Genomic DNA, 26,017 nt, shown 5'->3' on the forward strand with positions numbered 1-26,017 from the left:
TAAGAGCACTTGGGGATTGGTAGTACCTGGGAGCCTTTCCTGAGCCCCTCGTCCTGTCCCTCCCTAGCCCCAAAGCCTACACCCATGTACTCAGTTCCTAGGAGGCCTCAGTAAGACAGAAGAGACCATGTTCTTCCTCCTCTACCATTGTGCTTCTCTTTCTGGCCTCTTCCCACCAACTGGTCATGAGGACCAACAGCATCCATGCTCTTGGCCTCCTTAGGCACAACCCAGGCACTGCTCTACCCCCAGCTCAGGGTCAGCACAGACCAAAGTGTGTGGGAGAGAGGAGGAAGCTGGCGTGGACAAGGATGGGCTTGTGCGTTTATTTTAGTGCCTCTCAGCCCTGGCTGTCCATAAGAACCCCTGGGGACTCCTGCACGGATCCACCCAGCATCTCTGGGGGACGGGGTTAGGCTTTGGTACTTTTCAAAGTAACAAGAATCTCTTCTGTGCAGCTGGTCTAGAAGACCTCTGATTGACGTAACTGTAAAACACAGCCTAAAGCAAATCTGTGTTGGCTTAGAAATACATATGCGTCTGTGTAGTAGAGGTATAAAGATGAGCAGTGGGGCCGAAGGAAATCCTAAGAAAGTGGTCGCTTGTAGGTGTAGAAAGCAGGGTAATAATATGGGAGGGGTCAGGTGCTTCCAATGTAGTTGTAATGTTTCATTTCTGAGGCACAGTGTTGGGGACGTGGTATTATTTCATACTTTCTGGTTTGGTTGAAATAGTTCATCATGGGGGCGCCTGGGTGGCACAGCGGTTGAGCGTCGGCCTTCGGCTCAGGGCGTGGTCCCGGCGTTGTGGGATCGAGCCCCACATCAGGCTTCTCCGCTACGAGCCTGCTTCTTCCTCTCCCACTCCCCCTGCTTGTGTTCCCTCTCTCGCTGGCTGTCTCTATCTCTGTCGAATAAATAAATAAAATCTTAAAAAAAAAATAGTTCATCATGAGAGTGTGAATTTTATAGTCAGATCTGGGTTTTAAGTTTATTTCTGCCACGTACTAGCTATGTGACCTGGCGCAAGTACTTAACCTCTCTGTTCAAACAAGGTTGTTCAGTCATCTGTGAAATGGGGCTCCCAGGGCTGTGTGAGGGTTACCTGTGAAGTTCTAACACCCCTTCCCCCTCCCCGCCTGAGTGTGCCTATGAGACTTGAGACCAGACTGGCCCTCGGCCCGCAGCAGGTTGCTAACCTCCCGCTGGGCCCCAAACTTGTCCAGCATGGAAGGATGACAGCCCCAGAGACAGGCTGCAGAGCAGGAGACCTTCTAGTTCCTTTGTTGGGAGCAGGAGGTGGGGTGACTCCAGGGGAAGGGAAAGGCCCTTGAATCCTCACCTCTCTCTCTTTCCAGATCCCTCTGTGGCCTCCCAGCTAAGGGGTGGAGGAGGGCAGGGGGAGAGTAGGGCAGTCCTCTCAGAGGACTTGAGGAAGCAATGAAGGAGGGAGGAGCCACGCCTCACACTGAGGGAATGCAGAGGGCTGAGGGGTCATGGCCTCTGGAGGGAGAGCAGCTGGGAAAAGCCCCTCTTCCCACAACCCCCCTCTCACAGGAACACAGGTCTGGGGGCTGCTCACAGGCATTCAGATTCTGGTGCCTCCAGGGAGCCTTTTCCCTCAGGAGACGGGAGCCCATGAGGCACCCCTGGTCAGGCAGGGTGTCTTTCTGTCTGTCTGTATGTACAAATGCACATTCTCTCACACATGCAGTACGTACCCATATATACGTGTGCCAGGCCTGGCTATGGAATGGGGAAAGGAACACAGACACCATTCTCATTGGACAAGCTTAAAACACAACATGGCTCATTTTTATTTTATCTCAGAAAAAAACATTCCCTTCAGAAGGAAAGGCAGTTAGATAGGGCCTCTGACTGGGTAGCTCTGAGCTACCCAGGCACACCGCACGGTGGGCCAGTCCTGACCTCCTCCCCGGAGCCCACAGTCTGGCAGCATTCCATTCCAACTCCCCGTCCTTGAGCCCAGCTTTGTGGCCCCAAAAGATGGCCCTGGGACTGATAGTGTAAGAAGTGCATGGCGGCTCATGGTCACCAGAGAGGGCTGCCCAGGACTCCCTGGGCTGCCTCCCGGAGCCAGGTTAGCAGCAGGACTGACAACAGACCCAGCAACCAGGGAAGGAAGATTAAAAAAAAAAAAAAAGGGTATTCTTCACGCTTAACATTTTCTCCTGGAAAAAAAAAGAAAGAAAGAAAAACGCCACCTCTGGGCACAGCAGCTCCTGAACCCTTGAAAGGTCTGGAGAGGGTGGTCTGTGTGTGGGAGGGGGCCTGTTGGAGCCACCCTCCCCGCCCACCCAGCCTCGGGGCCGGCCAGCCTGCGCTGCCACAGCTGTTCTGCCAAGTCAGGGTGGTACTACTAGATGCTTCCAGAGTGGGCTACCAGGCCCTGCCTGGCCAAGATGCTCTGGTGCTGTGGCCCTGACCTGATGCAGGGCCTCCCAACATGAAATGTCCATTTCCTCAGACTCCAAACCCTTCCTACTGGGCCTCATGCTGCTCCAGCCAGGGCTCCCTCTCTCAGTCCAAAGTGGGAACTGGCCATGAAAAGGGTCTCCAGGCACATTCACTCTTTTCCCAACGTGACTGGTTCCATCCACCAAAGAGAGAGATTTCCTTCCTGTGGGAAGGGGCAAACTCAGTGGATCATCAGGATACGCCCGCTCCGTCCTGGGCCAGGGGACCCTCAAGGCCAGGGGACTCTGGGCATGCTCCCTCGAGCTCATGGCTGAGGAGCTCCACATCTGGGAGGCCCATGTCCCCAGCGGACTCGTGGGCACTCCCTCCACTCACCAGCCCCAGGGTATAACCATTGGGCCGCCGCTCAGGATGGGGGGCACTGCCATTGGCCCACACCCCAGGAGGATGGCCATTGAGGCGGAGGCTGATCTGCTCCCCGTCACTGCCCTGAGCTGCCAAGGCCCGGGCACTGGTGCCACCTGCCTTGAAGGGCTCCCGCCGCCTCAGGATGTGGCTGCGAATGATCTTGCGGAAGGTCTGGCGGAACTCACGGATGCGGTAGGCGTAGATGAAGGGGTTCACGACGGAATTGGTGTGGGAGAGGATGATGGTCAGGTACATGAGCCAGGGGGGGGCGTGGTTACACTCGGAGCAGAAGAAGGTAAAGCAGTTGATGATGTGCAGGGGCAGCCAGCAGAGGGCGAAGAGCCCCACGATGATGGCCAGCGACTTGGCAGCGTGGACCTCCTTCTGCAGTGTGGACCGAGCCCGCTCCCCCGGCAGAGGCTGGCTCTCCATCTGCTTCAGCTGTCGCCGGGCCGCCAGGAAGATCCGCACGTAGACACCCAGCATGAGCAGCAGGGGCACCACGACACAGGCAAAGAAGTTGTAGAACACCATGTAGTTCATGGGGACCACATCCTCAAAAAGACAGGCCACCTGGCCCTCCCCGCAGTCCTTTGACTGGTTTCGGCCCTCCTTTGGCTGACCGCAGTTGTTCCAGCCCAGCATGGGAGTCAAGCCAATGGCGAACGACAGCACCCAGCAGACTGCAATGATGCCCTTGGCCCTTGTGCCAGTCACCAAGCCATTGTACCTGGGGAAGGGAGATTGGCATCAGAGGTCTGAAAAACCAAGGCTAGGTGGGGCCAAGAGTCAGAAACCCAGAGAGGCACCCTATTGCCCATCCACTGGCTGGAAGATCTTGGACCAGTTACTTCCTGCCTCCTAGCCTCAGTATCCTCCTCTGTTCAGGGTAGGTCCAAGCCCTGCCTTTTCCCACAGGAGCTAACAGGAGAGCAGGCTCCCTAGAAAGGAAACCACTGCATAGATATTCAGATGATTCCGAAGTCATTTTACAAGTATTCCCGGGACTCTGTTAGTTTGAGGGAATTTATAAGTGAAAGAACTTATCACCTCCATGTTGGTCTAAGCTGATGCTAGAGTAAGTTTCCCCTTGGAGTGGGAATGGGTCAGGAGTGTAGACTCAATGGCTGGAGGCAGAACATGCCAGATCAGACTTGTCGACGATTCATGTCTCTTGTACTCCATGCTCTTCCTTCCCCACTTAACTTAAGGGCTCCAGAAGCACCCAAGGAGAGGTGGAGGTCCTGGGCAAAATACCCTCTCTCCCTTCCAAATTCACCCACAGCCCTCTGGAGAGACATGACATCAGTATGTCTTAACATTTATATAGCAGTCTTAACATTCAAGAAGAAAGAACTGCATGAGGTATTGAGGCCCAGAGAGGAAAAATAATCTGCCTGAAATCACTAATGACTCTAGAGAGCCGGACTCAGTCCCAGACTCAGGGTGTTGACCTGATCCACCAGCCAGGAAGTTGACCCCAGGCCCACAGAAAAGGTGGCATAGACTTTATTAAAAGAAGGGCAGTCTGGGGCACCTGGGAGGCTCAGTCAGTTGGGCACCTGACTCTTGATTTTGGTTCAGGTCATGACCTCAGGGTCGTGAGTTCAAGCCATGTCGACCTCTGCATTGGGCGGAGAGCCTGCTTAAGATTCTCTCTCTCCTGGGATGCCTGGGTGGCTCAGTTGTTAAGCGTCTGCCTTCGGCTCAGGGTGTGGTCCCGGAGTCCTGGGATCGAGTCCCACATTGGGCTCCTCCGCTGGGAGCCTGCTTCTTCCTCTCCCACTCCCCTTGCCTGTGTTCCCTCTTTCGCTGGCTGTCTCTCTCTCTCTCTGTCAAATAAATAAAAATCTAAAAAAAAAAAAAAAGATTCTCTCTCCCTCTCCCTCTGCTCCCCTATCCCCCCCATGCACGCCTGCACGTGCACGCGCTCTCTCTCTCTCTCAAAAAAAAAAAGAATGGGCAATCCAAAAACCATCTCCCTGATTGAAGAAGGTGACCTCAGTGATCTCCGAGGGAATGACCATCTGTTTAATGGTTTGGATTCTGGTGACACCAGGCTGCCCTCCCCTTTCTCTGGTAAACTCCACCCATTCTTCATATTCAGGCTAGATGTTTTCCCCAAGAAGTTTCCTACCCAGGAGCAGCTAATCTCTACTCTCTGGGCTCCTGAGGCCAGGGGCGCCTAGGGACCGGGTTTTCCTGCACCCATCTCTGCATCGCCAGCATTGAGACAGGGACACATGGTAGATGCCCTTTACTTAATTCCAGAATGGGAAGCATCCCCAGAAACTATCCAGTCCATGGAGGGCAACCGTGGGCCTACAGCTAAGAAGTGTGTAAGGCAGGCTGGCAGGACACTGACCGTGCGTACAAGAGACAGCACACGCTGCTCAGCCCCTGGCCGCCCTGGCAGGATATGCTGCCGGTGCTGCCGGATCTCAGAAGGGGCCAAGGAGCTGACTCTCTGGGTAAGATCGCCCGTGGTTTATATTTTGTCAGCAAATTCAAATTAAGGGGAAAAAATCTGGTGCCCTCTGACCTCCTATCTAATCCAACCAACTCATTTTATAGAGAGGAAAACTGAAGCCTGAGGAGAGGAATGGACTTGCCGTGGATGTTTCAGGAACCCAGAACACCCTGGGCCAAGGTAAGTGTGTCAATTCTGAATCACTTCAGTTTCGAATCCCAAACAGTAACTGGGCAGGGCCACTCTTGGGAGCCCTCCACCCCATTTAGCAGGGGCTTGGGTGCCTGCACAGGGCTTGGCAGGAAGAGGGTCATGGACTTGACCATTTCCACCAAGCCACAGAGAGCCTACACTGCCCTGTTTCCTATTCTGGAGTTTCACACACAAAGTCTCAGGCTTTTTTTTTCCCCCCCACTTAATACTTACACAGCATTTTGCTGTGTGCCAGGCACTGTTTTTAGTACTCTACAAATTATAATTTATGTAATCTCATTGAATAGGAGGCTATTTTAATGTTGGTATTTTTCCTGAGAAAAGTGTATCCCTCCCTGAGTTCCAGCGCTGGTGCATTCCTGGTTTGGCTATGTTCTGTCACTGTGCATCTCTGAGCCTTAGTTTCCTCATTTGTAAAATGGGACTAAGAATCCAGGGCCTGTGAGCACTGTCCCATGAGGGCAGAATGTAAGATCTGGGTGTGGAGATTACAGAGAGATGGGTTGTGAGTGAAGGTAAGTAAGAACTTCTCAGCTGAGCTGCGCACGAAAGAAATGGGCTGCTTCAGGCAAAGTGAGCTTCCTGGCATTTGACGCAACCAAGCAGAAGCAAGGAGTTACAGGGATGGTAGAGAGGACCCTGGAGACCACCTGCTTTGGGGGTTTCCAAATTGTCCCCCAGCAGCCGACCTTCTGGCTCACACTCCCAGGCAATCACAGAAGTAGGCTGGAAAGGAGGCGGCTTAATATTTACTGAATGAATGAGTTGGTGGGGACGCCAGGGCCCAGCCCAAAGGCTTCCAGGACAGTTTGAAAATCCCTGGTCTGTCCAACTGTCTACTTTTACAGACAAGAGGACCCATGAGGGGAAGTCTGGCACTGCATTTTAAAACGAAAGCCCCTTGTGGGGACAGAAACAAACATACATTAATAGCACTTGGCCCGTGCATGCAAAGAGTATCTCTGAAAGGATTCCCAACACTGACTTCCAGGAAGAGAATGGAAGGTAGGGCAGGGGACAAAAGGGACAGTTTTTCACCATATACCTGTTGTTCCTTTTTGATATTTTAGTATGTGCAGGTAATAATTTATTTAAACACACACACGCGCACATACACACACATATCAAACAGATTAATTTTGTTATTCAGAAGAAAAGTCCTTAGGCTGAGAGCCCTGGACCCAGGCCCCTGGAACTGGAACAGCATTAGGGCCCAAATGGAATAACAGCCAAGCCACAGCCTGGCCCAGGGACGTCCCCTGGGCTGCGTGCATGACTGGTGGTAGGCACATCTTGGCCTCCTGGGCCGCAGGCAGAGACCGTCTAGTGTAAGTGGTGCCAAAGGCACCCAGCACAACACGCTGCCATCCGGGGGCCCAGAGGCGTCATAGGGAGCGGGCACCAGAGCACTGCTCACCACGTTTGGAGGCACCTCTGCGTCCCTGCGTCTTCCAGCTCAAAGGCTGCCCCTTCCTGGGGACTCCCCATTACCCACATCGGGGGCTCACTCTATGATCCAAAAATACCACCCACACTCCAGATGGGCTTCTTGTGCACTTTCCCTACACTGAGAGAAGGCGGAGCTTTCCTAAACTGTCTGAAGGAGTCAGTGATCTAAGAGGTGAAGAGCCACTGACCCATGGATGGAACCCAAACCGTTTGCTGGGCACAGACAGGCCTGAGCCAGCCTCACACCCTCCCTGCCCTCCTGTTCTGCCTGTCACCTCTCCCTGGCCCAGAGCCCACATATTCCTTCCTTCCTTGGGGCCTTTGTCCAGGCTTCACCCATTCCTGTTACACCTGTCCCCACACATACCCAGCCTGTAAGACCCATCTAGCATCACCTCCTACAGGGAGCCCTCTCTCCCAATCCTGCCCTCCTTAGAAGCCGGGTACTTGGTTTCTGTCCCCATGGGGTGATTCATAACATACACCTCGGGTCTTTGCACCAACTGCTGTCCCACATGTGGCCTGTTTCCCAAGGCGAGCGAGCACTCACCAGAGGCTACTGTGAGAGGCAGGAGACAAGGGCACAAAAGTAGGAGTCTCTCACCCTAGGCTTTCCGTCCTTTGGGGATACTGAGAGCTCCCATCTCTGCCTCTGGCCAGGCTGCTTCTCACTGGATTCCTGACTCAACCCTGCCGTAGCCCACCAGGGTCCCTGCACTTGGGAAGGAGCACAGATTTTTCTGAAACTAAATTCTTTTAAGAAAGAAAGAGAGAGGGGCACCTGGGTGGCTCAGCTGGTTAAGAGTCTGACTTCGGCTCAGGTCATGATCTTGGGGTCCTGGGATTGAGCCCCGCATCACGCTCCCTGCTCAGCGGGGAGTCTGCTTCTGCCTCTGCCGCTCCCTTTGCCCCCCCCATTGTGCTCTCTCTCTCAAATAAATAAAAAGTCTAAAAACAGAAAGAGGGGGGAGAAAGGAAAGAAAGGAGAGGAGGGGAGGGGAGAGGAAGGGAGAGGAGAGGAGAGGAGAGGAGCGGAGAGGAGAGGAGAGGAGGAGAGGTAAGGAGTGGAGAGGAGAGGAAAGGAAAGAAAGGAAAGGAAAGGAAAGAGGGAAGGAAGGGAGGGAGGGAGGGAAGGAAAGAAGGAAAGAGAGAGAGAAATGAAGGGTGAGTGATAAAGGTCTGGGGCTAGATGTGCAGGGCAGCAGTCAGGGGATGGACTCCTCCGAGCGCCAGCGCCAAATGCACCAACTGCGTGGCCCTGCAGAGGAGGGGACGTACCCAGCTGGCAGGGGACGGGGGAGGCAGGAGCGGGCAGCCTGAGTCACACAGGGGCTCCAGAGCTGCCAGGAGCTCCGGCTACTCGTGTGCCTTCACCTCGTTCCCCCTGGCACCTCACCCCCCCCCCGCCACCCGCTCAGGGCCCTTGCGGAATGAGAAAGTGGAGGGACTCAAGGGAGCCTGGAACTTCAAGAAGGGCCCTGGAGCCCCCCGAGTCAGCAGACACTTTTCCTTCTCCTGCTCTGGCCTCCCCGTGAGTAAGGCAAGGGTCATAACATCCGCCCAGGCCACAGAGCAGGGCTGTGCAGATCAAAGGAGAAACTGCGGAGCTCAGCTCGCTGCAGCTCTCTGCCTGAGGGGTGGGGGCTGAGCGGCAGCAGCACCCATCATCCCTAACGACTCCCAGACCCAAGAGCTGCAGGCTGACCCTTCCGAAGCTTTATCAAGCATTGCTCAAACAGCCAGGGTCTGGGTGGGACTAGGTCCTGCTCTGGAAGACCGTGGGAACTGGGGATCCGGAGGGGGTGGGGCAGGCCCAGGCTCCATTTAGGGACCCAGCTCTGAAACTCCAGCTGCTCAAGAAAGAGCTGCATCTCCATCTGCTGCATCCCACCAACCCTCCCTCCTCCTGGCCCCATCACTCCCATCCACTCACTGGACCCTTACAACACCTTTGTGAGCTCAGGAGGACAGACAGGCCTGTCCCCTTTTGCAGATGAGGAAATGGGCCCAGAGAGCGACAGCTGACTTTTTCTGGTCACACAGCATGTCCCCTATTCCCTACATCAGGAATCATTCTCTTGACTCTCAGAATACAGAGATAAGAAAAAGAAGCTGAGACACTTTCAGTTGAGCCCCAATCTCTGCCTAGAATGCTGTCGCCCTTTGAATCATGGAAGGAAGTGAAAGCGACGTCTCTGCTTCCCCACTGAGCGTCCCAGCTCATGCTCAGCCGGCCCCCAAAGTAAACACCAATGCTCTGCTCTCTAGTCGGCCTGGGGTCCTGTGTTCTGAGCTGTCCCTCAGTGAGCCTGGACTCTGGACTCCGCTCTGCACTATAAGGCCAGGCCTCTATTAAGGCTGGCCAGCATCCCCTCTTCGACGAGAGTCCTAAGACTTCCTATGACTGGAGCACCCTACAGGGCCACACGGGCCCAGGCTCTTCCCTTCCTTTGAGCGGCACGAGGAGGGTGCCTGCTTCCCACTTTGAGCCCATGGGACAGCAGTGGCCAAGTGCAGGTCTGGGAGCCTGGAGCCACCCTGTGACTCTGTTTCCCAAAGACTGGAGTTGCAGTGGGTGACAGGCCACATTTCTTCCCAGGCCTAGTCCCAACTGCGCTGCCAACTCGTTGTGTGGCCCTGAGGGCTTGCTCCCTTCTCTGTCTCATTTTTCCATCCAGAAGATGAGAGGAAATGACCTCTAAGGGCCCCCTTGGGTCTGACTCTAAATTCCCACTGCTCCTCTTGCCCGCTGGGGTGCGCTCGGCCGGCACGGGGCTGCTGCGGCCCGCTCCACAGGTAGGCGCTTCCCCTGTGTGGGAGAATCCGCCACAGGGCCAGGCACCCTGGTCCTCCGAGACCTCCCTCAGGGTCTGCAGCCACTCAGGCTGTGGAACCCTGCTCCCAGAGGCAGGTTCAAGGAGGTGGGGCAGGAGGTCCCCTCCCTGCTTCCCACTCTAGGGGTGGGAAGTACTTCTTAGCTTCCCTCAGGGCCAGGTAGGTGGCGGCCACATACAATGAACTCAGCCTCAGGGAAAGTCTTCATTTACACAATCAATCGGGGGCTGAAGTCACTTCACCAAAGATTCACCGGAAAACCCCCTCCACTAGCTGAGACCACGAGCACTCCCTGACCTGAGGAGCACAAAATTTGCATATTGGTCCAAGTGACTCACTGTGGCATTCAGCCAAGTCACTTCCCCTCTCTGGGTCATTTTCCTAATGTGCAAACTGCGCGGCAGGCCCAGAGGAGCCGGGGGCAGGCGGGCTTCTAGCACTGAGGGCCTGTGGTTTCCCGCGGCGCTCCGCCCACCCCGGCACCACACTGTAGGAGCAAACGGCCCAGATGCTCCGCCCGGGCCCGGGCCACACACATCTGCCAACAGCCAAAGCAGCAGCCTCAACCACATAGCCTGGGGAAGACCGGGGAGGGCCAGAGGGCCCTGTGCCCACAGGGATCAGCTGGATTGGCGTGATTGCTGGCCATGGGCCGAGCCCTGGGCAGCCCTGGAGCGAGCCCCGTGGAGCTGTCCCCGGCGCAACACGCAGACATCAAAGACCAGATCCTGACCCCAGGTTTGCCCTGACCCTGGCCGGCCACCGACCAGATCTTGGCACCAGAAGCCTTTTCACAGATGTGAACCCCGGCAGGAGGCATGCCGAGGAAGAGAAGAGGGGCAACCCGGCACCCCCAGCGCCCAGCTCACCGGAGTGGGATGCGGATGGCGATGTAGCGGTCAATGGCGATGGCCAGGAGGCTGAAGATGGAGCTCTGCGTGAGGACGAGGAGAAAGCAGGCGAAGAAGAGGCAGTTGTGGCAGGTGGCACAGAACCCTGTGCTGATGGTGATGGCGAAGGGGATAGCGAGAACTCCCACGGCAATGTCAGCTGCCGCCAGGGACACCACAAAGTAGTTGGTGACGTTCTGCAGGTTGCTGTTCAGCCACACGGCCCAGCACACCAGCACATTGCCCAGGATGGCCAGCACGGCGATGGCCAGCTCCACCACGATGTACGCCCAGGAGCCCATGGCGGGTACGGCTGCAGACAGGCGGGGTCAGCAAGGGCGCAGGCCAGGCCAGCTCACGGTCCATAGCTGCAGTGCAGCTGGCCCTGCCCAGGCCCCCGAGCCCCTTCTTCACAGGAGCCAAGAGCGTCCCTGCCTATGAGGGGGGCTCCCCAAGGGCTTTTTCACAGCCAACTCTGCGTCTCCAGAAACTGGGCCCTTTTCAGGGGCTCTGGCAGCATCTTGGCTCAGCTCGGCTTCGTAGTCCCCGAGGCACCTGCCAAGGGAGAAGCCTTGTGAGGAGCTGGACCACACGCAGAGAGGGCCAAGCTGAAGATTCCCAGGGGCAGCCATCAGTCCCACTCACCAGTGCCCTCCCTGCAGGCCAGGCATCAGCCTGAGAACAACCCACTGTGCCCTGCCCCTCCCTCCCCGGACACAGGGCTGGGAATCAGCCTGGGCCCTTGTGTTTTCTAAAGGAGACAGGAATCTTTGAAAGTTAAGTCACTTGTGTTGCCCCCCACGCTCAGCTTCCCAAGCCTTTTTGTCCCTGAGCTCACTGCCACCCCCAGGACCCTTCCAGAAAGGCCCCCTCACTCCTCGGCTCTCCCAGGCCCACCTATCTTCTCTCTCCGCCACCCTCAGTCCTCTCCATCCCCCAAGATCTCTCCCTGGGAACCACCAGTACCTACCTACGTTAAGGAGAGGCCCAGAGACACCTAGAGCTCTGATGTGGAAGGACCTGGGTGGCCCATCTGGTCCTGTCTCCCGCTGCCAGCAAGTGAGCCCCCATGCCCTTGCTGGTGAGGCTGCTCAGTGTGGAGGAGCGGGCACAGAGGGAGCCCGCTCCTCGGCAGCCCCTGCCACCTGACTGCGTGTCTGGGCGGGGGCGCGGCCTCACCTCCCCCTTCACCTCCCTCCTCCCACGCCCGCTCCCCAACCTGCTCCTCTGCCTGGCTGACACGGGGATAGACTGAGTTTAGTACGGCGCTGGGCAGAAAGCCAGGTGCTCAGCCAGGACTTGCTGGGGAACCGCAAGCAAGGATGGTTTTTTCTTTTCTAGGCCTCAGTTTCCTCATTGATACGAGGAGGAGACCGGACCCCAGACAGACTCTGGGGACCACTGCAGCTCTCACTCATGATTCCATGAGAAGGACATAAATAGATCTGAAAGGGCTCCCCCAGAGTCAAGACGTCACAGAAGTGTAAGGAAGCACAAGCAGAAGTTGAGGTCTCGGTCTCCCCCAGCCCAAACCCTCAGGGTTCCCTTGAGCTTGTGAAATGGTCTCCATCTCCCCCTACCAGGGTGGGAGCCTCTCCCCACTGCTGCTGACCTGCCTGTCACACTCACAGGTGCTGCCTCGTGGTGTCCCCTCGTGCCAAATCCCCTCCTCGAGTCCTGGGCCTTCATGGGGCCCCAGGTGCTCATGGGCACAGCTGCTGCCCGCATGGGGACAAGAGGCCCAAAGCTGCCTTTCAGCTGCGCACACATGGGTTCAGGAAAGTGTGTCCTCCCTCACTCCTCTAGGCCCCAAGGGATAGAGCAGGACCGGTAACCTTGGGAGAAGGTGACTCATGGTCCCTTGCCATGTTCCAAGGGCTGGGCTCCTCCCACCCCATCCAGGAGGTGACAGAGGGCTGCAACAGAGAGGAACACCAAATCTCCTAACTCCAGCGTGCCTCAGGCGGCTGGAACTACACCCAGGGGCTTTTCCCTGTGCCCACCGGAGGCTCGAACAGAGCACCTAACACCAGGAAACAGGACAGAAAAGAGGAGGCGAAGTCCCTGAAAAGTGGAGGGGTTCTTGCAGCCTGCGGCAGACCCAACGGGCTTCTCCCAGGCCTAGCAGGCGTTCCGACTGAGGGACCACGAAGGAATCCCAAGCCCCTGCTATGCGCAGGGTACTTGCCAGCCAGCTGCTGACGAAGCCTGTCTCTGGCAGAGGAGGACCAGACCAAGTCTCCTGGTCCTGTCCCTGGCCCCAGAGTGTTCCTGGGCTAGAGTCTAAAACAGCACTCACCAGGGACACCCCAACTGCAGAAGCTGTGTGTCCAGGATCTAGTTTTTATTCAACAGAAGGGAAGTGACAGGCCCAAGACTGCCTGTCCCCTAGGAGCCTCGCGGGCCTAGCAGTAGAGGCAGCAGGCCACTGTCCAGCGGGGTCTGGCCAGGCCCAGAAAGCCTCAGGGACCCTGCCTCCTGCTACCAGTGAGCTCTCTGCCCTCTAGCCTCTTCACCATCACCTGTTGCCCTTCCTACCCGGACTTCGGCCCCTCCAGAGGAATCTGCATTGAGAGGCGCCACAGCCTCTCCCAATCAGACCAGCCCAGGCCAGAAGCCTGACTTGGCCCCAGACCATTGTCCACATTCAGAGGGCCCCTCCTGGGGAAAGAGGGAGTAGGACCACTAGCGGACTACCTGAATATGTATCACTTCTGTGGATCTGAGGCTGGGCTGCCCTAACCCACTGCCCAGAGCCCTGCCGATGGGATCACACCACCAGCACCTGTCCTGGATGCCAGGCTGATTCCATGAGCCAGGATGCCTGCATTGGAAGGGCCTTCAAGGGGCGTAACCCAGCCCCTCTGTTTGGTGAGGCTCTCCTGGCTGCCCTGGGCACCTGCCTGGATACCCCCAGTCCTCAGGGCCTCCCTACCACCTTCTGCGCTATGGGATCCCATGGTGACCAGCCCCTGGTACCAACACTCTTCCTGACTACGCTGAAGCCACCTTCCTGCCCAACGCCAGGCCTGCGGTGCCCTCCCAATCTCACTGGACACACGGATCCCCCTGCCCACATCAGTCCTGCAAGGAGCTAACGCCCCTGACCACTGGGTCCTAAAAGGCTGCCTCTCTGCACATCTGGCTCCCCATCTGCCCTTCCTCCAGCATTCCTGCGGGCTCACTCCATCCTGGGGTGAGGCTGGCCTGGCCCCACAGGCAGCCCAGGCATCTGTCAAATCAGAGCGCCAGCCCCAAATCAGAGAACGTCAGTGGAGCCCAAAGCACCAGGGGACAGACAGGGCAGGAAGAAGGCTCAACAGCCTCCTACTGGAGCCGTTCTGGGGGAAGGTTGGGAGCTTCCCAGCCATAGGTGGGGAAATCAGCCCCGTGGGGTGGGGGCGCCCTAACTTGTGGCCTTTGTCAGACTTTCATGGTGTAAATGCTCCCAGGATAGCCCATTTCAAGCTACTGATGTGTCACTGACAAGAAATGTGAATTAGCACAGACAGCTCAAGGGAGCCTGTGTCACTGGGCTCTGGCCACCAGTGAGCCACCAAGCCCTGTGCTCTCCCTGGATGCCAGGGCTCCACTCCAGGCCCTCTTAGCTTGAGCAGCCTGCTTGGGAGCTCACAATATGAGAGCACGGTGACAGTGGGGTCATCTATTCTCTTGGCCCTATGAGCCCCGTTTTACAGATGAGGAAGCTAAGTCCCAAAGAGGTTAACAACCTCTCCCAGCCTTACCGAGAGCACGAGAGGGTGGGATAGAGCTGAGGGAAATGCCCATGGAAAACACAGCAGCAGGAAGATTCCTGGGGCCTCCTCACCCCTCTCTCGGCTTCCCTCCCCTCAGAGGCCTCCTAGAGCAACAGGAAGGTCTGAGGCCCAAGAGGAGGGGGCCAGAGGCGGGGCCAGGATCTGGCAATTTCCTATCCCTCTCTGTTGGCTCTATCTAATTAATTCTTGAGTCATCTGTTGCTAGCCAGGAAAGGAAATTAAATGTTAATAATGTAATCTTTCCCTCTGATTATCCCTTGTTGGGGACAGGGCAGAGGGCAGAAGCTGTCCCATAAAAACTAGAGACAGGTGCTAGGGAACATGCATGATGAGCCTTGAAAGGACAACCCCGTAGGACTCCCAGCAGTCAGATTCAAAGCTGCTGCTGCTTCTGGCCTTCCTCCTCACCCGCACCAACCTGGCCACATTAATTAAAACTCCATTTAATCAAAACCCACATATTTCCTGACCCACTTCTGGCTCCTTATAAGTCCCACTAGCAAGGCTTTCTGTACACATGCCCAATGGCAGCTGTAACTCCCAGTCTGCGGGACGGACGTGCCTGCTAGCTTCCAGGTACGACCCTGTACCCCTGCTCCTGGGTGCTGCATGGGGCAGCACACCAGGCCCAGTGTAGGGACTCAGACCTGGCATAAGCATGCTCGGTCCAGTCCTGGGCTCCAGAATCCTGCCCTGAGACTCTTGCATTGCTTCCTCATAGCCAATGTTACACAAATGCCTACTCTGTGTCCAGCAGCATCACAGCTGCTGGATCGCAGGGAGCTCTGTGCCACATGCTGCTGAGCCCGGTCCCAGAAAGGTCCTGAGCCTACAGTGGGGGGGGGGGCCTGAAGTCCTCAGGAATTGTCCCAGGAGACTGCTGAGAGCCAGCTGCTACCCAAGTGAGCAGGTCACTCCCTGTCTCCAGGGCCTCGGTTCCCACAAAAGATGAGCCTGCAAACCACAATTCTGAAGCACAGGAGAAAAACTCAAGCTAAGAAAGACATGGAACAGCACCCAAAATACCGAGATTCATTCATTCTGGAAGAGACGAAGGTACTAATGTAATAATGCTTGTCAAAGACATTTAGGATCTTTAAAGAGATGAAAAAAGTAAAAGCATTCACAAGAATGAGAACTTAGGACTCGACTGGCAGAAATGAAACAAGAACAGACAAACATGAACAGGAAATAATATAAAATCCCCGAGAGGAAAACTAAAGGGACTGAGGCAGAGGACACAATCCACACAACGTGCTTCAGGCCCGCACGCAGCTGGAGACACAGGACTAGCGGGAGTATCGGCACCGAGGAATCATCGCAGCAACCTCACGAAGACACAAAGCCCGCGAGGAGATACAGCTGAGACACGGAAGGCGGGCGAAGTACCGGGCCCTGTCTCACGGGAGCTCAGTCAGTGTGGAGAGGCAACAAGCAAAGAACTAGCTGGACAGGCTGCCCAGCTCCAGCTCGCAACCACAAGCCCGCTGCTGGCTCTGCCGTGGCCGGTCTTTGGAGTGGCCCGGGGCCTGGGCGCAGGGGCCCTGGGACCTACGAAGCCCGTCTCCAAACCCACCAGCTGGAGTGGGGGGGCCAGTGTCTTCCAGGGCTGCCTGGAGGTGAGCAACCACGGAGCACTGGCGCCTCTTCCCTCCCCCCTTCCTTCCCTGCAGGATGACTTCAGGACCCTGGTGCAGGCCGGGCTCAAAAAACCAGGCCTCCCCCTCCCCCACTGCCTCACTGCCCCTCTGGAGGCTGCTGCTCAGCTCTAGGGGCAGGACGTGGGCAGGAACTGGCGGGGTGGAGAGCCAGCTCCCCGTACTGAATCTGGCCCCTAGAGCAGCCCCCACATCACTGGCTCTGGGGCCACAGGGCCTGCCCCAGCTCCTTTCTCTCCCCACGGGGGCCCAGAGTCCCTCTCCTGTCCCCACACAACCAGGCCAGATACCGGGAGGGTCTGTATCCTCCCAAACTGAGGTATCCATTCAGCCTCTCACTGGCCACCTCGCTGACAGCCCCCCTCCAAGAGGTCACCCCACACACAAGGTGCTGGGTGCCCATTCTGTGGTGGAAGGAGCTCAGGTGGTTTCCCACTCCTGCTCCATCCCACACTCCCTGAGGTCCTGAGCAAGTGTCTTCCCCTCTGTACCAAGGCTCCTGTGAGATGGCACCCTAGCACGTGCTTGGCACCCACACCTCCCTCAAATGAACCCTCTGATGGTGGGATGACAGGCATTATGATGCCTGAAGGTGTCCTAGGGGGGCAGAGGGGTCCTAGATGGCCCGAGTGGGCCTGGGTGGGGCCCTGGCAGAAGGCTGGTCTGTGGGAGGGCAGGAGCTCCTTAGAGGGTGGCCCTACTGAGGATGGGAGGGAGGCAGACCTACTTCTGGGGCCCCTGGGACGAAGGTGTGATGACGCAGTCCTGGAGGCTGAAGGGAGAGGCTGAGAGCGTTAGCCAGCAAGGGCAGCAAGGCCTGTGGACTGCACCAGATGCCATGTGGCTCTGCCACTGCCCCTTGTTAAGTCAGTGGTCCCCTGTACCTGGTTCTCGGTTCACAAAGGCCACTGAGGGGCCAGAGGTGAACACTTCTGTGATGGGAGACAGAGACCACCAGCCCACGCACCAGGAGAGGCACCAGAGTGCTGTTGCCCGCCCCTCCCTGGCGCAGGAAGGCAGCCTTTCCTCCAGGGAATAGCGTGGTGGTGGTGGGGGGGGCGGCAGCAGAAGAGGGAGCCACAGAAAGACAGCGCCAGCCCCTGCCCAGCATCTTCTGAGAAAGGCCTGTCCTGTGGAAGAGGGTCTGGGCCTGAAGCACTTTGGATGGTTTCCCAGAGGAGGGGCCATTTGGGCTAGACTTGGAGGACAGGGAAATGAGGGGAGGGAGGGGAGAGATTCCAAACAAAGACAACAGCCTATATGAGGCTCAGAGGCCTGTCAGAGAAGGCCTGAGGGGGTTCCTGGAAAGCTGGAGCACCCCGTCTTCCCTGTGTACCTCCCCTCATGCCCTCCTCCGCAGGCTGGAGCGAGAGGCGGCCGCTCTTCCCCTCCCTCCAGACCTTCCCATCCCCGGCAGCATCCCGTGGACCCCACACTGCAGGGGCCCTTTTCATGATTCTGTAGGCAGGAGCTGGGGGACCTTTGCCACTAAACTGCCCCTTCGTACCATCTAGAGCTCCCAGGCCCTGTCCAGAAGGTGAGCGGTCTCCTGGGGGCCTCCTCTCTGCATCCCAGCTCCAAGCTCCTGCCCGTTCCCCACTTCCCTTCCCCCTCTGGGCCCAGTGCAGACCTCCAGGGTACCGCCCTCAGGCACCACACCCCAACCATCGCCTCCAACCTCCAGACCGTGAAGTCACCCCTCCCTTCTGTGACTGCTAATGCTTCTTGGGCCCAGACCCTTTCCCTAGGGGTTGGGATTTGTTCCTTTTGCTCAGCACCTGACTCCCCGTGTCGCCTCAGCAGCCCCAACACAAACCCCAAAACCCCTTCTCAGCATACTTCATGCCGAGGCCGTCCCTCTGGTCATCTTCCCCTTAGCTTCCCTTGTGCACATCTTTCAGGACCCAGTTTGAGTTGTGGCAGACAAGAGAAACGCCACAAGATGGTTGGGCTGGCAATCCCAGCTCATCCGGGTAAGGGAGCTCAGGAATGAAACAGGTTAAACTGTGATGCCCTGAAGCCAAGCGCTTGCCGCCAAGCCAACTCTGGTCCACACATCCCTCCACCCACGGTGATGCCCTGTGGTGTCCCCACCCCCCCACTCCACAAGGCCAACAGCCTCCCTTTGGGGTTCCCCAGCTCAAGCACAGACCCCAGTCCGTCCTCTGGTCTGACCTGCCCCTTTCATGACCATCTGTCATTTACTCTCCATCACAACACTGTACGAGCATTGCTTGTTGTATCTTGCTTGTTTGACAAATAAGACAGCGAGTGCGCCAAGGAGGCAAGACCAGAGCCCAGGTTTGGGCATTGAAATCTGCTGTCCGTTGGGTTGCCCTCGAAGCCAGCCATTGCTCTCTTGCACTATGGGCTCCTAGGAGGCAGGAGGACCACGGTGTGGTTGGGGGCCTGCAACTCACAGACCAACATGAGGGAGGGCAACACGCAAGCCCCCAAAGCCTGGCCAGGACTGACGTGGCAGCCTCTCACCTGCCGTCCTTATCTGGGCCATCTCAACTTCTCTGAGGTTATGAACAGGGAAGCTGGCTTAACCCAGAACCTGGTCTACACTGGGGGGATCAGGACGGAGGGGCGGTGGCCCCGGACACGAGAACCTGGGAGAGCCAGGGAGACCCTAAAGGGCAAGGACAGAGCCAGGAGGTGTTGACACCGCTCCCTGTGGACCAGCCTCAGTGAGGAGCTCCTGTCGTGGACCTGCTGACACCTGAGACGGGGAGCTGGCCTACAGGGCAGAGCCTTCCCAGCCCAGCCAAGGCCCCAGGACCCGCCACAGCAGGACTAAGGAGGGAGCCCCTGACCTCCAACATCCTCCGTGGCCCACTGCACTCCAAAGAGCTCCCCATCATGGTCCCCACGGTGGGGACAACCAGGGGCAACCATGGCACGGCATGGAGGTAATGCAGAGAGTGTTCTCGGGGGTGCAGAGGCTGGCTGAACAAGAGGCCAAAGGGAGGGCAGCCTGAGTTCTGAGCAAGAGGCGAGCACAGGCCCTGTGGGTGGAAACGGGCCTGGGTGCTCCCTGAAATGGTAAGGGACAGCTGGACAAAGGGGCAGCCTAATCGCCCCCTAGGGGCCAACCACAACTCCAGCCCTAGGGAATGGGGGATGGGGGCGACCTGCCCTCCAGCTTCTCCTTCTCCCTTCGCAGATCCCTCGACCTCCGCCTTGGCCTCCACCGTCCTCCCATTGTACAGTCTGGAAAATTAAAGTCTAAAGCGGCATGTGGTGGTGCCCCGAACGCAGAGATCTCTGCTCCGCGGCCCCGCGGCCCCCTCCTTGATCCTTTGGGCCGCCTGCGCCAAATCCCTCGAGGGCCACCACCATTCCCGCCATTCCTACCTCAGCTCAGGGCAGCCCGGCAGACGGCCAGGTCCACTCCGAGACGTGCACCCACCCTGCCCGACCTCCGGACTCCCCTGGGTCCCCTAAGTCCGGGTCCCGCCACCACTGTCCCCGGAACGCTCCCGCCTCGGCCCTGCGTTCAGACTCTCCTCCTCGCCGCGCCCCACGCGTTCGGGATGCCGAGCGTCTGCGCTCCGCGTTCCTCCCCCCCGGAACGCGGTCCACGCCCCGGGCTGCTCCACCTGCCGAAGCCCTCTCTCGTCCCCGGGGGTCCGACCCGCCCTCCCTCGGGCAGCTCCTCTGTGCCCCAGGCCACCCCCCGCCGGGCGCGTCCGGAAGGTTCGCCGAGAGCCCTGGGGCCGGCCCGTGGCGCCTAGACGGACCGACGGACGTTCCCCGCACGTCACCTGCAGGTCCAGACCCCTGCCCCCCAACCCCCGCCGCCGGGGCAGTCGGGCTCTCGAGCCCCCTCCTCTCCGCTCCCCTCCCCGCCTATCCGTGCGCACCTTCCGGTCCAGTTTGGGGCGGCCCGGAGGGTCCGCACACCGTCCCGCAGCCGGGCTTAGGACGTGCACCCTCGCCTGAGCCGCCCCTGCACCCGCCATTCCGGTCCCCGCCTCGGGGCAGAGCTCGGACCCCAGCCCCGTGAACTCGCTCTCGGGGTGGCGGGAAGAAAGGGACGGGGCAGCGGGGTGCCCGGAAGGGAGGGGTCCCGAGCCAACCCTCCCTCCCAGCCCCTCAGCCTCCGACGGCCCCACACCGCCCGACCGCCCGCCGGGGACCCCGGGGTCCCCGCACCGGAGACCCCGGCTGACCTGCAGCTCGCGCGCCGGCTCCCGCTGTCTCCGCGGCGTCTCGGGCTCGGGCTCCGGCCGCGTCGCTCACGGGCGCCCCCTGCAGGCGGCTTCGAGATTCGCACTGTCCCCGCCCCGCCCCGCCGCGCGGGGAAACCGAGGCCCTAAGTGTGGGGCCGGGGAACGGAGGACTCGGCCTGCGAGCCTGGCCGATGCCCGCAGTAGGACGAGGCCACGACCGGCTGGACCGCGCCACATCCCTGCCCGCGCGGTCCCCCAGCGTGTTCTTCCTGGCTCGCGTCGGTCTGGCCGCCTCCCGCGCCGCACCCCCTCCCCTTCGACGAGTGTCCCGGCCGGAGTTCTCCTTCCCGCCCGGTGAGGCCCGCCCGGCCCTTGGCCCGCACTCCCTTTCCTGCAGCACTCCCTTTCCTCCAAGAAGACTCCAGGGCTGCCCCTGCTGCTCTGGTCCTCCCGGAACTCTGCCATATCCCTCGTCATTGTAGCTGAGTTGGGTCGGTGCCTGTCTTTGTCATCCCTCCCAGTGTCCCCCTGTGATCTGCGAAGCGCCCAGTGCCAGCTCCTCCTCAAGTCTTTCCATGGTTGCACTGCTCCTGAAGGATAAAGGCCAGCCTCCTTCCCTAGGCATTCAAGGCTTTCAGCCATGAGGCCCTGCCTGGTTTCCGGCTTGGCCATCCCTTCTTGAGCTTTGGCCCAGGTTGGGGGGAGAAGAGCTGGAGTGCAGGTAGGGTACCTCAGCTCAAAGGATGCCTCTAGGAAGCCAACCCCAGTTTCCAGTGGCCCCTCTGACTGTCCCAGCACAGACTCTGGGCCAGGGCCCCTCCTGTTCTTATAACCTCTGGGGCCCAGTTGGGACCTGTCCCCCACCTCCACTTCTCTGAGCAAAGTGGAGTCGTCTTCTGCGCCACACACTAACCTGGAATCCTAGACTCTTGGGCTGGGAATCCATCCTCCTCTCACCCCCAGGTCCATGTTTTAGAGACTTCAAATTGGGAATGACCTCACAATGGCCCCAGTCCAGCCATACGAGGGGACCCACCTTCTACCCTTGCATCGGGTAGGCCTCATGGCTGAAGGGCTTGAATGCCTACCCCAGTTCTGGGCACAGCAGGATGGACTATATCAGACGGCCAGAAGCCAGGGCACTGGTGGCCAAGGGCTCATGGGAACCCTTGCACTCTTGAACCTCCAGGGGCCCGCGGGGTCATGATGAGAAGCCCAGGGGAGAGGCTTGTGCAGGGCCAGACTGGACCCTAGAGCTAGGCCCCCAGCAGGAGCACGATGTCTCCCACAGGAGGAGAGCACCAGTAGGAGGTGGGAGCCCAGGCACAGCTGAGGAACTCGAGTCTGAGGCCATGCCCATCACTCGCCTGGAATCAGCCAGCTTCCCTTGCCTGGCAGCCTCCTCCAGCTCTTTCCTGAGCCTGAGCTCCTGTCGCCATTCAGCCAGCTCAGGTCCCCAGGCTCCTGTTTTCCCTAATATCCAGTGTTAGGATAGGCCATGGGGGTGGAGGAGGGTAGGCTGGGAGGGGTCAGCACCCCAACACAACTCCAGGTGTTGGTGAGGCACACATGAGATTTTTCAAATTGGGAACAGTCCCTGGATCCCTTTCCAACCTCCAGCCTGGCCCTTCCCCACCTTGGCCCCCCTCCCACAGTCTAGGCCTTTGTAGCCCCAGCCCTCTTCCCACATACCTCCTGGGGGGGGTAATAGGGGACCAAAGGAAGGAGCTCCCCCACCAGGCAGGGACACTGCCCCTGGGACTGCCCTCTGGGGCCACACTGGTCCCCTGGCTTTCCCTCAGCCTTGAGGTTCCCATCGCCTCACCTGTAAAATAGAGCTGTTTTGTTTCTGCCCTGCCACGTCCTGAGCCAGAGTCAGACTGTGAGGTACCAGCTGGAGGCACTGCCTGGCCAGGGGATACGCCCCCACGCCCTGGGCTTCCCACACTTGTTTCTGTGCCATCTCATGGGACAAGCTACTCCTATAGTGGAGAAAAACCCTTCTGACCACACCTGTTGGGCCCATAGTTATTCAAGTCCTCACTCAACAAACGTGCAAGAACAGCTTGTCTTGAGGGTGACCTGGGGCCTAGAAGGGACTGTGGGGTTTCATGGGGCAGAGACCAACACTCAGCCAACCTTGGCGGTGGGGGTGAGGGTGTCACTCTTGCCCCTCTGGCCCCCAGCATGGGCCCCCAGTGAATCTCTCCCCTGCTTTTTCCATTCTGGGGCCCAGCACCTTTCCCACCCAGACCTCCCCATGTGTGACCTGGCCATGCACACACCTGTCTCCACGCCAGACGGGCCCCATGCCCGGGGACTGAAGGCTTTGTTTCTACACCTGGTCCTCGTGGCCAGAGCACCAAAGCCGTCAGAGTTCACCCCTGGGGCCCACTTGGCGGCCCCCAACCCATCGGCATGGGTGCCCCGGGCCTGGGGTAGGCGTGTCCTCAGGCTAGAGGTGGTTAGGCAGGGGGTTGGTTCCACCCCAGAGCCAGATCCTCGGGGACCCTGGGACCTGCCACTCTGGAAGCACCACCAGGTCCCCAGCCTTACCCTCTGGCAGTCTTTCCCCAGCCAGTTAGAGGCAGAGGGAGCTGCTCCAATGGTCCCACGTCATCTGTCACGTGCCTCTGTCCAGGTCTCCAGTGAAGCCATTGCCTAGACAGCACACACCGGGACCGTCCAGTTCAGCAATGACAGGAAGCAGGTATGGGGGAGGGCTGCTCACGAACCCTGCTTCCCCCGCCCAGCGGACGTGCTCGTGGTTGACCCACATCTCCTGGGCTTCCCACACTACGGGCCCTCCCACCCCGTGCTCATGGCACCACCACAGTGCTGGCCTTGCCCTCTCACCAGGGCGGTGCCCTCCTCAGCCGGGAGAAACTCCTCAGGTGTCTTGGCCATAGGGGATGCCCCTGTGCAGGCCCGAGGGAGCTCAGGGCTGGGGGGGGGGCGGCGCAGCACGGGCCTGCTGATCCTCGGGCATGGGGATGCCCCTGGCAGGCCCCACTTTCTACCTCTGGGCCTTGGTGTCCCTGCCCAGCTCCAGGTCAGGCTTTGAAGGCTACGGGTGCCCACCCTTCCTTCCGTCCAAGCCCAGGCTCCTCAGAGGGGCCAGCTGGGCTTTCTCTTGTTCCAGATTTCTGGTCTCAGACCGCCCCACCCCCCACCCCCGGCAGCTTTGTTCCTGTCCAGGATGCACCTGGGTGGCCTCTGGACCCTGATTGTTTGCTCTGGGGCCAGCTGGGCCACATCAGGGGGAAAGCAATGCCAGACCCAGGACAAAGCACCCGGTGGGTGCTGGGGCCAGCGTCCCTGCGAACCAACCAGGCCACCCTGAGGTACTCACCAACTTCTCCTTCGAATGGGAGGGGCACTGCACACTTCCTGGGGCTCTGGAATTGAGGAAGTGGGGCACCTCGCAGGGCTCCAGTCTATGCTTAGACTGAAGCAGGCCCCAAAAGACAGAATCATGCCAGAGGAAGCTCTCAGCAGCCACAAGAGAAGTGCCCTGGTCCTCCAGCCCAGGCCCCAGAAAGATGCTCCAGCCCACACTGGCTTCTGGGTGTCAGACAGCAACCCCACTAGGAACTCTGTGCCTCTGAGCTGGGCCAGGCACATCTGTGTAGACGTGGGAACTGAGGTCCTGACAGGAGTGGGACCTCATCTTGGGCTACAAGGTGGACAGGGGCCACATGCATGCCAGAGCTTGTCATCCACCACCCTAAGAATGGCTCTAAGCCAGAAGCCCAGGCACTGGCAAGCAGCAGCTCTCCGAACATCAAACCAGCTGCCTTCTCCCCACCGTCCCTGCGCCCCTATCCCCATGCCCTGCCAGGCACTTCCCTAGCCCACTTCGCAGAGAGCAGGCTGTCTGGTAGTAGGGACCAGAAGGGGCCTCTTTGGGGGGTCATCACATTGCAGAGGTGGGAAGAGCCCCAGCCTGTCACAAGTTGGTGCCAGACCTAGGGGTGGGGGGAACCCAGGTATCCCAACTCCCACGCAGTGCAACCTGCTTCCTGCCCAATGGGTCCTGGTGACATGCTTGTCCTGTGCTCTTCCCCAGCCCTCCTCCTAGGACTGTGACCCCCTTCTAAGAACCCTGGACTCACATACACTCGATAACAAAGACATCCTTCAGGGACTCCCGGGGCCTTTCCTTGCCCTGGGTCTGGTTCGGATCAGTGGCAGAGATGGCAGGCTATGCCTGGTTACTCTCTACCCCTCTGACCCACCCTCACAGTCCCCCAGCTCCCAGCCCTACCTCTACACTCAGCCTGCCCTTCCCCAGTATGAGCCAGGCCCGGGGACTGTGGAGCCCTGTCCTCCCAGGCCCCCACCCTGCCTCCTGCACAGATGCACTAGCTGCGGCCAGCTAAGCCCTGACCTGGCAGGCTCAGAGCTCCTGCTTTCCCCACAGCCTGGGCCCTGACTAGAATCCTCTCCTCATTTACCTGGTGCAGAGCACAAGACCCTTCTATCTACCTGCCTTCCATTTAAAGGACAACCTAAAACAGAACTCAGGTCAAACCAAGGGTGTAGGAGGTGCAGCCCTGCAAGGGTAGGGCCAAAGAGCTGGCGACTGTGTCACCAGGGCATGGCCGCCTAAGGCCTAGGACCGCAGCCCTGCGAGGCTGTAGATGGAGGGGTGGGAGATCCTTTTTGAATCTCTCCTCTTCTTGAGGAACTTTTCTTGCTTCCACACATCAAAGCCACCCCCCTCAAAGAAGTTCTAGAACCTTCCCTAAGTCAAGGTGGTAACAGTTCCCTCCCCAGAGGTGCCGTCCTGGGACAGGAAGAGCAAGCACCAAGTCTAGGAAAGCAGAATCCCTGGGCTGGCCCCACTGGGAGCCACCAGGCTATGAGCAGGTTAGGAAGTCAGGCTACAAAAGGACTCCCCCTGTGGCTAGCCTCAGTCTGCTCCGGAGGCAGCTGGCATGACAGCCAGGCAGGAGGGACGTTTTGGGAGGGGAGACTCCACACCTGAGGGGCAGCAGCTAAGACAACCTATTCTGTCCCTGCTGCCCAGGGGTCCTGGGGGGGGACACTCCTCCTGCCGCTGTGACTGGTGCCCACTGCACACACAGCCCAACATGCTGGTCTCAGTGGCCTCTTGCTGTCCCAGCAGCACCACCTCCACATACTCCAGTGAAGGGCAGAAGCTCCATGTCTAAGCGAGCACCCCAGGCCCCAGAGCTGGCGAGTGGGGGGAAGCTGGAGACACCCCCAGTCCCAGCATAGTCCTTCCCCTGCCCAGCCCTGTACCCCAAGGACTTGGGGGCTGCACTCTGGAAGCCGGGCCACGGTGGATGCCCATGGTTGTCAGCAGTCACAGGCCACACCTCAACTCAGGCCGTGGGCTCTGGGGCTCCCCAGGTGTGAGCTCAGTTGCTGGACAGACATCGGCCGTGGGAGGGGGGTCTCGGGCTCAGGAAAGGCCCCCTAGGTCACTTGGTGTGTAATGGGGTGACTCCATGGGCCCTTCTGCACAGGACACGTAGCACGTGCAATGTGATAAACCCCAGTGCTGTCCTGGGCTGCGCTCTGTGGGTTCATAACCATTCCACACAGATGCACAGGAAAAAAAGGCTGGACTGGTTTGCCTGCTCTGAGTGGTATAATTACTGATTTTTTCCTCTATGATTTTATATATTCTGAAAATGATCTCCAAGAAGATGCACTGCTAGAAAACAAAA

The 26,017-nt window shown here is 58.7% G+C and overlaps 1 protein-coding gene across 4 annotated transcripts; it reads right to left on the minus strand.

Annotated features, from left to right (window-relative positions):
• Positions 1–1,792: 1,792 nt before the first annotated feature.
• ADORA2A (adenosine A2a receptor) lies at positions 1,793–23,024 on the minus strand. 4 transcript variants are annotated; one of them, XM_034642014.1, is made up of 3 exons: positions 22,875–23,024; positions 10,683–11,258; positions 1,793–3,576 (listed from the first exon to the last, which is right to left on the minus strand). In XM_034642014.1, exons 2-3 carry the CDS (start codon positions 11,003–11,005, stop codon positions 2,670–2,672), a joined length of 1,230 nt encoding a protein of 409 aa, XP_034497905.1. In that variant the 5' UTR covers positions 11,006–11,258; positions 22,875–23,024; the 3' UTR covers positions 1,793–2,669. The 4 variants fall into 4 exon arrangements, with proteins under 4 accessions (XP_034497905.1, XP_034497906.1, XP_034497904.1 ...); XM_034642015.1 differs by lacking the exon at positions 22,875–23,024 and adding an exon at positions 22,144–22,264; XM_034642013.1 differs by lacking the exon at positions 22,875–23,024 and adding an exon at positions 20,319–22,108.
• Between the last annotated feature and the right edge of the window lie 2,993 nt (positions 23,025–26,017).

The sequence above is a fragment of the Ailuropoda melanoleuca genome, chromosome 14 (assembly GCF_002007445.2).
Source record: "Ailuropoda melanoleuca isolate Jingjing chromosome 14, ASM200744v2, whole genome shotgun sequence".
Taxonomy (NCBI): Eukaryota; Metazoa; Chordata; class Mammalia; order Carnivora; family Ursidae; genus Ailuropoda; species Ailuropoda melanoleuca.

Excerpts from the sequence above, each read along its gene's own strand:
- ADORA2A (XM_034642014.1), bottom strand. The coding sequence starts at position 11,005 with ATGGGCTCCTGGGCGTACATCGTGGTGGAGCTGGCCATCGCCGTGCTG. Across the intron at positions 3,577-10,682 it reads GCCATCCGCATCCCACTCCG|GTACAATGGCTTGGTGACTG; the intron begins GTGAGCTGGGCG and ends TCCCTTCCCCAG.